This window comes from Equus quagga, chromosome 20 (genome assembly GCF_021613505.1).
Source record: "Equus quagga isolate Etosha38 chromosome 20, UCLA_HA_Equagga_1.0, whole genome shotgun sequence".
NCBI classification, from domain to species: Eukaryota; Metazoa; Chordata; class Mammalia; order Perissodactyla; family Equidae; genus Equus; species Equus quagga.
Genome location: NC_060286.1, coordinates 15,483,222 through 15,495,065, shown reverse-complemented (window position 1 = coordinate 15,495,065; position 11,844 = coordinate 15,483,222). Strand labels below are relative to the sequence as shown.

The 11,844-nt window shown below is 39.3% G+C and overlaps 1 protein-coding gene across 1 annotated transcript; it reads left to right on the top strand.

Annotated features, from left to right (window-relative positions):
- Window positions 1-1,277: 1,277 nt before the first annotated feature.
- On the top strand, window positions 1,278-11,030 carry LOC124231089 (disintegrin and metalloproteinase domain-containing protein 20-like). The gene is made up of 3 exons (XM_046647745.1): window positions 1,278-3,335; window positions 5,714-5,750; window positions 10,912-11,030. Exons 1-3 carry the CDS (start codon window positions 1,290-1,292, stop codon window positions 11,028-11,030), a joined length of 2,202 nt encoding a protein of 733 aa, XP_046503701.1. The 5' UTR covers window positions 1,278-1,289.
- The last annotated feature ends 814 nt before the right edge of the window (window positions 11,031-11,844 follow it).

The window sequence follows — 11,844 nt, the reverse complement described above, 5'->3', positions numbered from 1 at the left end:
AAAAGTCCCAGATGTATACAGGTGTTCTTGATATAATAGTGAGGTTATTTCTCATGCTCTATACTGCTGATCCTGTTTCTGTTCTTACTTAGAAGATTCAGGCCACCAGTATGTGTTTAAATATGTCTCCACGTTTGTTTTAACTTTTGCTGTCAAATATTAAGCAAATTATTGTTACTTTTAACTGAAAGTCAGTCAATGAGCACAATTAGCTTTTACCTGAACTAAAATTTTCATTTTCAATGGGAATGACATAAGTCCACTCGAATTATGGTCTTTTGAACATTTTAATGTACTGACTCTAGGCTTAAACTCCTCAATCCAGCTTTCTCTAGAGAACTCAGCTAACTCACCAGCCATGTAAAGAAGAGAATAGAGTCTGTATTTATAGAACCAAGATGAGTCTCTTATGATTGAGAACATGATGCAACTGGGCTGGGTGGAGAGCAGCCTGCTGCCTCCTTGTGTGATTGGAGGCAACTGGGCTGTTTGCCTTGCCCCAAAATAGCAGCCCCACTCCCTGTTTCCCCATCAGTGTGGCTGCCTTCCTTTGAATGTCCAGGGCTTTTCTGCAGATAAAAATTTGTCTTGATTGGATGGGGTCTCCCCAAGTAATGAGTCCCTTACACGGGGCTTACTTTGCTAACTTCAAACAGAGTGGGGCTAGATAAGATGTCTACAGAAGAAAAGGAGAGATGGAACAAACTGTCTGAATAAAGGGACAAAAATGGTGGGTTTGGGGTTGTTTGTCCACGTGCTTGCTGAAGATAGCAGGGTACCAGTAGAGTTTTGGGTGGAGGGAAAATTTGGGAGTCAGATGTCAGTCTTTTTTAATGTGGAAAATTTGATGCCAGTTTACATGTTTAGAGACGAGTATGTAATGAATCCTTGTGTATCCACCATCCAGGTTCAACAATTATCCACCTGTGATGAATCTCCTTCATCTCTTCCCCTGGAAGCCTGCCCTTCCCCTACTCCTTCTCCTTTCATGTGTATGAAAGACAGTCTCAGGCACTTTATTGATTCAAGCCTTGTCCCAATTGCAGAATCACTTTTATCTACGTTCTTCTTTCTCTCTCTTCCACCCTCCCTCTCCTACCCACCCATCCTAGCTCTTCTTTCTATTTTCACTTTCAGCATTGCAGCTCTGATGGTCCAGGTCTGCCGGGACACAAATCCATAATGGTCAGCGCTGCACCCTGAGCAGCTCAGAGGGAGGAGCCAGACCAGCAGTGCCTCATGTTCTGCCCTCTTCTGTCCTGGACAGATAGCTCCATAATGACAGCTCCATGATGGCAATGGGTAAGACCCTGGTGCACATCAGGGTCACTCTTCTGCTGCTCTGGTTTGGGGTGTCTCTGTCCCTTTCTGGACACTCTCAGTCCAGGCCCTCTCAGCGATTCTCCTCCCCGGAATTGGTGATCCCCTTGAAGGTGACTGGCAGCAGCAGAGATGCAGAGGCTCCAGGCTGGCTCTCCTACAGCCTGCGGTTTGGTGGCCAGAGACACATTGTTCACATGAAGGTCAAGAAGTTCTTGGTTTCCAGACATCTCCCGGTGTTCACCTACACAGACCAGCGTTCCCTCCACCAGGATCAGCCTTTTGTTCCTGATGACTGCTACTATCATGGTTATGTGGAGGGGGTCCCCGCGTCCCTGGTTGCCCTCAGTACCTGTTCTGGGGGCTTTCGAGGAATGCTACAGATAAATGGCCTTGCTTATGAAATTGAGCCAGTTAGGTTTTCTGCCACATTTGAACACCTGGTCTACAAGATAGATGATGATGATACACAGTTCCCACCTAGGAGATGTGGGTTAACAGAAGAAGAAATAGCACGCCAATTGAAGTTGCAAGAGTCATATGATTCCACTCTGAGGCAAAGTTCTTTTACAGGCTGGTGGACTCACTTGCGGTTTCTTGAGCTAGTAGTGGTCGTGGACCATCTTCGATATGTTCACTCTCAAAGTAATGTGTCCGTAGTGCAGACCGAAGTAGTTAGTGTCGTCAATATATTAGATGCGCTCTATGGCCCTTTTGAGCTTGACATAATTTTGACTGGGCTTGAGATCTGGACTGAAGGAAACCAAGTTGCCACAGATGACATAGACAAGCTTCTGGAAGATTTTGGATTGTGGAAGCGTTTACAACTTGATGCCCGACTGCCACATGATATTGCCCATCTTTTCATAAAAAAGCTCTTTGGCATAACGCTTGGTCTTGCCTATGTTGGAGGAATATGCAAGACTCCTCACAATTCTGGAGTTGATGTTTTTGAAGATAGGAGTCTGCTTCTTTTTGCGGTTGTTGTGTCCCATGAGCTTGGTCATAATTTGGGTATGACTCATGACAATGACTGGTGTGTATGTGCACTTGAGTTTTGCATAATGTACCCCTCCAGACAGGCGACAGATAAATTCAGCAATTGCAGTTATGCCCAGTATTGGGACAATAGTTTCCGTAGTGGAAGATGTATTCAGCCTCCTCCACATACATGGGATATACTGCAGTATTGTGGGAACCTAGTGGTTGAAGAAGGAGAGGAATGTGACTGTGGAACTACACACCAATGTATAAAAGATCCCTGTTGTCTGTTGAACTGCACTCTGAAGTCTGGAGCTACTTGTGCTTTCGGGCTTTGTTGCCAAGACTGCAAGTTCATGCCATCAGGGTCTTTGTGCAGACAACAGATCAATGAATGCGACCTTCCAGAGTGGTGCAATGGGACATCGCATCAGTGCCCAGAAGATGTATATGTGCAGGACGGGATTCCCTGTAATGACAATGCCTACTGCTATGAAAAGAGATGCAATAACCATGACAAACAGTGCAAGGAGATTTTTGGCAAAGATGCAAGGAGTGCATCTCAGAAGTGCTACCAGAAAATCAACACCCAAGGAAGTCGATTTGGTCACTGTGATATCCAGGGCACAATATACGTAAGGTGTAATGCCTCTGATATCCTGTGCGGGAGAGTTCAATGTGAAAATGTGGGAGTAATTCCTAAACTGATAGAACATTCTACAGTGCATCAGCTTCACTTCAATAACACTACTTGCTGGGGCACCGATTATCATTTAGGGATGTCCATACCTGATATTGGTCAAGTGAAAGATGGCACAATGTGTGGTCCAGAAAAGATGTGCATCCAGAAGAAGTGCGTTGAGAAGGTTTCTCCTTCACAAGACTGTAAGCCTGATACCTGCAGCATGAAGGGGATCTGCAATAATAAACAGCACTGTCACTGCGACCGTGGATGGGCACCTCCCTTCTGTACACAGGAAGGCGATGGAGGTAGTGATGATAGTGGCCCACCTCCTAAGTACCAGAAGTCTAAGGTTAAGTGGGGTTACCTGTTAGCATTGTGGCTTATTCGTTTGATTCCTTTAATTTTATGTTGCTGCCTTATGCTTTGTACGAAACGCACAGAAGATGAGGAAGAAGAGACTGAAGAAGAGACTGAAGAAGAAACAGAAGACTAAGGCTCCTGCTTCATCAAACATATCTCTAGTTTTCTTTTAGTAGTAGAGAAACATTGGGGCATGTCTGACTGTTTAAAGAAAACATTAATGGTCCCTCATGTCAGGATCACAAGCATTAATATGACACCAAAGGATTTCTAGCATGTTCTTACTCTTCAGTGTTTAAAGCAATATTAAAAGTTCACTTTTTCTGGAAGTCACGTCTTTATGTTTCCTGAGAAAAGACACATCAAAGACACCTTTTAAAAAACTGAATTATAGTTGACATACAATATTATGTTAGTTTCAAGTGTACAGCATAGTGATTTGACATTTATGTACTTTACAAAGTGATCACCACAATAAGTCTAGTAACCATCTGTCACGATACAAAGTCATTACAGTATCATTGACTATATTCCCTATGTTGTACACGACATCCAGATAGAACATTTATAACTTGAAATTTGCACCTCTTAATCTCCTGACCTATTTTGCCCATCTCCCTATTCCTCAGCCTTCTGGCGACCACCAGTTTGTTCTTTGTATCTATGACTTTGTTTTGTGGTTTTTTTTTTGTTTATTCCTTTGTTTTCTTTTTTAGATTCCATGTATAAGTGAAATGACATGGTATTTGTCTTTCTCTATCTGACTTATTTCACATAGTGTAATACCTTCTAGGTCCATCCATGTTGTCACAAATGGCAAGATTTCATTCTTTTTCATGGCTGAGTAATATTCCATTGTATATGTATACCACATCATCTTTATCCATTCATCTGTCAGTGGACACTTAGGTTGGTTCCATATCTTAGTTATTGTAAATCGCGCTGCAATGAACATAGGGGTGCATGTATCTTTTTGAATTACTATTTTCATTTTCTTTGGATAAATACCCAGAAGTAGAATTGCTGGACTGTATGGTTGTTCTATTTTTAGTTTTTTTGAGGAACCTCCATACTGTTTCCCACAGTGGCTGCACCAATTTACATTCCTACCAGCTGTGCATGAGTGTTCCCTTTTCTCTATATCCTCGCCAACAGTTGTTATTTGGTGTCTCTTTGATAATAGCCATTCTGACAGGTGTGAGGTGATATCTTATTGTGGTTTTGATTTGCATTTCTCTGATAATTAGCGATGTTGACAATCTTTTCATGTGTCTGTTGGCCATCCATCTGTCTTCTTTGGAAAAATGTCTATTCAGGTCTTCTTGCCATTTTTTAAATCAGATTGGTGTTTTTCGTTTTAATATATATTGAGTTGTATGAGTTCTTTATATATTTTGGATGTTAACCCCTTATTGGCTGTGCCATTTGCAAATATCTTCTCCCATACAGTAGGTTGTCTTTTCATTTTGTGGATGGTTGCTTTCATTGTGCAAAAGATTTTTTTTTTTCTGAGGAAGATTTTCCTGGAGATAACATCTGTTGCCCATCTTCCTCTTTTTTGTATGTGAGCTGCCCCCACAGCTGACCACTGACAGACGAGTGGTGTAGGTCTGCGCCCAGGACCTGAACCCCAGCTGCTGAAGCAGAGTGCCAAACTTAACCACCACGCCACTGAGGCTGGCCCTGCAAAAGCTTTTTAGTTTGATGAAGTCCCATTTGTTTATTTTTGCTTTTGTTGCCCTTACCTGAGCAAAAATGCATTGCTAAGACTGATATCAAAGAGTTTACTGCCTATGTTTTCTTCTAGGCATTTTTTGAGTTCAGATGTTACATTCAAGTCTTTAATCTCTTTTGAGTTAATTTTTGTATATTGTGTCAGAAAGTAGTTCAGTTTCATTCTTTTGCATGTAGCTGTCCAGTTTTCCCAACACTATTTATTGTAGAGACTGTCTTTTCCCCATTATGTATTCTTGCCTCCTTTGTCAAAGATTAATTTACCATGTAATTGTGGGTTTATTTCTGGGCTCTCTATTCTGTTCTCTTCATCTGTGGGTCTCTTTTTGTGCCAGACCTATACTGTTTGGATTACTGTTGCTTTGTAGTACAGTTTTAAACCAGGAAGCATGGTACTTCCAGCTTTGTTCTTCTTTCTCAAGATTGCTTTGGCTATTCGGGGTCTTTTGTTTTAGGATTTTAGGATCGCTTCTTCTAGTTCTATGAAAAATGCCATTTGTATTTTGATAGGGATTGCATTGAATTGTAGATTGCTTTGCGTAGTATGGACATTTAAAAAATAGTAATTCTTACAATCTATGAGCAGGATATATCTTTCCATATATTTGTGTCATCTTCAATTTCTTTCATCAGTGTCTTGTTTCAGACTACGGGTCCTTCACCTCCTTGGGTAAGTATATCCTTAGGTATTTTATTCTTTCTGATGCAGTTATAAATAGGATTGTTTTCTTAATTTCTCTTTCTGAAAGTTTGTTGTTCATGGATAGAAATGCAACAGATTTCTGTATATTGATTTTGTACTCTGCAACTTGACTGAATTCATCTATTAGATCTAATATATTTTTGGTGGCGTCTTTAGGGTTTTCTCTATATAGCATCATGTCATCTGCGAATAGTGACAGTTTCACTTCTTTCTTTGAAATTTGGATACCTTTTATTTCTATTTCTTGTCCGAATGCTGTAGCTAGGACAATGCTATGTTGAATGAAATGGCAAGAGTGAGAATCCTTGTCTTGTTTCTGATCTTCGAGGAAAAATTTTGAGCTTTTCACTGTTAAGTTTGATGTTAGCTATGGGTTTGTCATAGATGGCCTTTATTATGTTGAGCTGTGTTCCCTGTGTACCCACTTTGTTGAGAGTTTTTAATCATAAATGGTTGAATTTTGTCAGATGTTTCTTTCTGTATCTATTGAGCTGATTTTTACCCTTTCTTTTGTTAATGTGGTGTATCATGTTGATTGATTTGCAGATATTGAACCATTCTTGTATTCTGGGGATAAATCCCACTTGATCGTGACGTATGATCCTTTTAATGTAGTGTTGAATTTTATTTGCTAATATTTTGTTGAGGATTTTTGCATCTATGTACATCAGGGATATTGGCCTGTAGTTGTCTTTTTTGGTAGTATCTTTGTCTGGTTTAGGTATCAGGGTAATGCTGGCTTCGTAGAATGAGTTTGGAAGTGTTCTTTCCTCTTCAATTTTTTGGAATAGTTTGAGAAGGGTATGCATTAATGCTTTAAATGTTTGGTAGAATTCACCTGTGAAACCATCTGGTCCTAGACTTCTGTTTGTTGGGAGGTTTTTGGTTATTGATTCAATTTCATTATTAGTAATCAGTCTGTTCAGATTTTCTGTTTCTCCCTGACTCAGTCTTGGGAGATTGTATGTTTCTAGGAACTTTTCAATTTCTTCTTGGTTGTTCAATTTGTTGGTGTATAATTGGTCGTGGTTATTTCTTATGATCCTTCGTATTTCTGTAGTGTTGGTTGTAACTTCTCCTCTCTCATTTTTGGTTTTATCTATTTGGGACCTCTCTTTTTTTTTCTTGGTGAGTCTGGCTAAAGATATATCAATTTTATTCATGTTTTTGAGGAACCAGCTCTTAGTTTTATTGATCTTTTCTTTCTTTCTTAGCCTCTAATGGTTTATTTCTGCTCTGATCTCTATTTTCTTCCTTCTACTACTTTTGGGCTTTGTTTGATCTTTTTCGTGTAAGGTTAGATTGTTTATTTGAGATTTTCTCCTGTTTCCTGAGGTGGGCCTGTATCACTATAAGCGTCCCTCTTAGAACTGCTTTTGCTGCATCCCATAGATTTTGGAACATTGTGTTTCTATTTTCACTTGTCTCAAGGTATGTTTTGGTTTCCTCTTTGATTTCTTTATTGACTCATTGGTTGTTTAGTAGCACGTTGTTTAACTTCCATGTGTTTGTGTTGTTTCCAGTTCTCTTCTTGTAAGTGATTTCTAGTTTCATAGCATTGTGGTTGGAAAAGATGCTTGATATGATTTCAGTCTCCTTAAGTTTATTGAGCCTTGTTTTGTGGCCTAACATGTCCTCTATCCTGGAGAATGTTTCATATGCACTTGAAAAGAATGTGTATTCTGCTGTTTTAGGATGGAATGTTCTGTATCTATCTATTAAGTCCTTCTTGTCTAATGTGTTGTTTAAGCCCAGTTGTTTCTTTATTGATTTTCTATATGGATAATCTATCCATTGATATAAATGGAGTGTTAAAGTCCCCTACTATTAATGTATTACTGTAGATTTCTCTCTTTATGTCTGTTAGTATTCTATATTCAGGTACTGTTATGTTGGGTGCATAAATATTCACAAATGTTATATGCTCTTCTTGGATTGATCCCTTTATCATATGTAGTGCCCTTCTTTGTCTCTTGTTACAGTCTTTTTTTTAAAGTCTATTTTGTCTGATATAAGTGTTGCCTCCTCAGCTTTCGTTTTGTTTTCACTTTCATGGAATATCTTTTTTCGTCCCTTCACTTTCAGTCCGTGTGTGCCTTTAGATCTGAAGTGAGTCTCTTGTAGGCAGCATGTATATGGTGTTGTTCTTTTATTCATTCAGTCCCAGTATGTCTTTTGGCTGGAGCACTGAATCCACTTACATTTAAAGTAATTATTGATAGGTATGTATTTATTGCCATTTATTAATGTTTTCTGGTTGTTTTTGAAGTTCTCTGTTCCTTCCTTCTCTTGCTCTCCCTTGTGATCTGATGAATTTCTTCAGTGGTACATTTGTATTCCTTTCCCTTAACTTTTTGTGTGCCTGTTATAAATTTTTGGTTTGTGGTTATCAAGAGGTTCACATATAGCAGTCTGTTTCAAGTTGATGCTCACTTAAGTTTGAGTGCATTCTAAAAGTACTACGTTTCCACCTGCCTCCATGTTTTATGTTTTGTTTTGTTACATCGCATTTGGCATCTTTTAGCTTTGCGTATCCTTAGCTGATTATTGTAGCTATAGATGATGCTTAGTACCTTTGTCTTTTAAGCTCATTCTAGCTATAGAGGTGGTTGGGCCACTACCTTACTATATGTTCGCCTTCACGAGTGACACCTTTCCTTTCGTATTTTCTTATTTCTAGTTATGGGCTCCACTTTTCTGTTTACAGGAGTCTCTTTAACATTTCTTGTAAGACTGGTTTAGTGCTGATGAACTCCTTTAGCTTTTGCTTGTCTGGGGAATTCTTTATTTCTCCTTCAATTCTGAAAGATAACATTGCCAAATAGAGTACTCGTGGCCGTAAGTTTTTCCTTTCAGCACTTTGAATATATCATGCCACCCCCTTCTGGTCTGTAAAGTGCCGGCTGAAGAATCAGCTAATAGTCTGCTGGGCTTCCCTAGTACATAATTAGTTGTTTTTTTCTTGCTGCATTTAAGATTCTTTGTTTATCTTTAACTTTTGATGTTTTCATTGTAATGTGTCTTGGTAGAGGTCTCTTTGAGTTCATCTTATTTGGAACTCTCCGTGCTTCATGGACTTGGATGTCTGTTTCTTTTGCCCATTTGGGATGTCTGGCCATCCTAGTTTTCAGCCATTATTTCCTCAAATGGGTTTTCTGTCCCTTTCTCTCACTCTTCTTCTGGGACCCCTTTAATGGTAATGTTAGTATGCTTGATGTTGTCCCAGAGATCCCTTAAAGTAGCCTCCTTTTTAAAATTATTATTTTTCTTTCTGCTGTTCTGCTTGGGTGATTTCCACTACTCTGTCTTCCAGTTTGCTGAGCCATTCTTCTGCATCATCTAATCTGCTCTTGGGTCTCTCTAGTGTATTTTAAATTTGTTATTGTATTCTTTGGCTCTGATTGCTTCTTTTTTCTATTTTCTGTTTCTTTGTTGAGGTTCTCACTGTGTGCATCCATCCTTTTCCCAAGTTGAATGAGCATCTTTATGACCATTACATGGAATTTCTCTGGTAGATTGCTTATCTCCATTTTGTTTAGTTCTTTTTCTGAGGTTTGCCTTGTTGTTTCATTTGGAATATATGCCTCTGTCTGTTCATTTTGCCCAGGTCTTAGCCTTTTCTATTTCTGTTTCTATCACTCTAACATGTAATGTCTGGGATGTGTCACTACATACTCTGTTTCTGTTTTGCCAGCTGTCTTCCAGGTAGCTGTGCCAAAAGGGTGCAGCAGAAGTAGCCTGGAATGATGGATGGGGGAGAATGGAGTTTACTTCCCTGTGTGCTAAAATGTACTCTCACTGTCCTTTTGGCTGGGGCCATTCACTCTGGTAGCCATGTCTGGTTTCAGATTCCAGATTTGTTGGCTCTATCAGAACCACCTTCATTCATCCTTAGAAGTATCAGCACCGGTTGACCACTGATACCCCCAGAGATCCTAGTTGCAGCTGGGGTTAGCAGGTAGGTTGTCCTCCTCTGAGTTCCTGAAGCACTGGCCGCAGGGGGTCACTTGCCCTCCTTGGAGGTCCTGGTCCCTGCTCTGCAGAGGACCTGTTTTAATCCTCAGTACTCTAATAAACCCAGCCTCTTTCCTTTGTTCCCCTGGCCCTAGGGCTGTTAGGTGCTTTCAGGAGTTACTTGATTGTGATAGTTTGAGTTCTCCAGAAGCAGACACGGAATTGGAGTTTAGGGGGCAAGATGTTTATTAGCAACGAAGGTCTGGAAAGGAAAGGGATCTCTGATGAAGCCAGTTTTGCAGACAGAGAAATTGATCTATTTTGTAGGCCTGAACAAACCTTGGCCAACCTGGGTGAGCACTATGGAGTGAATGTCTACTGTCAGAGTTTTCTCACTTTGGACTGCAGTGGTGAAGTCTTCATACCCTCATTATGGTGTGAAATGTAGTTGTTGTTGGTTCTGGACCTCTCCCTACGCTGCTCATTCTGTGTGACTGTTTCTTAAAGTTATTAATAAAGTTTAATAAGGATAAGACCTCTGATTCTTGACAATCCAGTTTTTTCTGTTTTCTCAAAAATATTTGGAAGAACTAACTGTCAAAATCTTTTCTGAATGTATGATTTCACATTCAATCCTTTTAATAGAGGTAGAACTGTTCAGTTTTTCTGTTAATTGTGTCAGTTGTGGTGAATTGTGTTTTTCAAAGCATTTGTTGATTTTTCTTATGTTTTTATCTTTATTGGCATAAAGTTGTTCATAATATCTTTTCATTTTCCTTTTTATGTCTATAGGAACTCTAATTTTTTTAAAATAAAAATCTTTTATTGTAGGAATTGCAAACAGAAATATATGCAGAAGTTGGAAAGTGATGGAAACCGTGCCAGTGGACTGGGTTTAAGTAGAATTACTGGTAGTTTTAGGGACTCGGGTGAACACAAGAGCATATACTGTGCTAAAAGGAGAAGCTATGGTTCATTTCCATGCAGTTGTTAGACTGGTGTTGCTAGATCTTCTAGTTTTTAAGAAAAAACTTGAACAAAACAAATCACATACCTGGAGGCCAGTTATGGCCACAGACCACCAGTTTCTGGCCCTTGCTTTAATGCTTAAAACGTGAATGCTGCAGATCCTAGGCAGAATGCACTTGCTTTTCTCCTCCCTGGTTTTCCCTAGAATCCCAGATAGCAGTCAGCATGGTCGGAACTATCCCCTTTCTGAATGGAGTTGGTGGTTCGTGGGTGCAGCTTCATGGTTACTATTACTCAGAGTCTTGCCAACTCTGCTACATCTGAGAAAAGCTTGAATTTATACTTCCAACTCCTTATAAGTGAAGTCTCCCTACGTCTCCTGTGATTTCGAGTTAGGTAAGGACTTTGAGGAGAGCGTGTCTTAAAATATTTTTCTACTCCCATGTAAGTTTCTGCATATCCCAAATTTTGTCAAGACCAGAACCTATGAACCAGTGGACTAGTTGTGGGTATGAAAAATAGTGTCCAGGAAAAGAAAACTAGGAAAACATCATGATCCCAAAGTCAAGGGAAGACAGTGTTTCAGGAATGGGGATGAATACAGTTGAAAAGTCAAACGGAATGAAGAAGTTTTTAACTTTTCATTTTGAACCAATTTTAGACTTACAGAAAAGGTGCAGAAAGATATTCAGTATATTCTTCACCCAGTTTCCCCAATGTTAACATCTTACATAACCTCAGTACAATTCTCAAAACAAGGAAATTAACTTGGTACAACATTTGAACTAAATTGAAGACCTTACACAAATGTCACCAGTTTTTTCCACCAAGGTCCCTTTTGTTTCAGGATACTTTCCAGGCCTCCACATTGCAATTTCTTATTATTTCTCCTTAGTCTGTAGCATTCTATAAGAGTTAATGACTCGAATTTTATCTCCTTACTTCTTCCTGAGACTGGCAATTTGTGTTTTTTCAACTTTTTTCTTGATCAATTTTGCTAGATGTTTATCAAGTTTATTATTCTTTTCAAGGAACGAGGTTTTGGCTTCATTGGTTATTTTATGTCATTGTGTTGTATTCTTAATGTTTTTCCTTTTTTCACTTTTAAAGGTTTTATTAGCTGTTGTTTTTCTAACTT

Coding starts and splice junctions, on each gene's coding strand:
- LOC124231089 (XM_046647745.1), top strand. CDS start 1,290: ATGATGGCAATGGGTAAGACCCTGGTGCACATCAGGGTCACTCTTCTG. Junction 3,336..5,713: donor CTAAGTACCAGAAGTCTAAG/GTTAAGTGGGGT, acceptor TTCTTTCATCAG/TGTCTTGTTTCAGACTACGG. Junction 5,751..10,911: donor CGGGTCCTTCACCTCCTTGG/GTAAGTATATCC, acceptor GGTTTTCCCTAG/AATCCCAGATAGCAGTCAGC.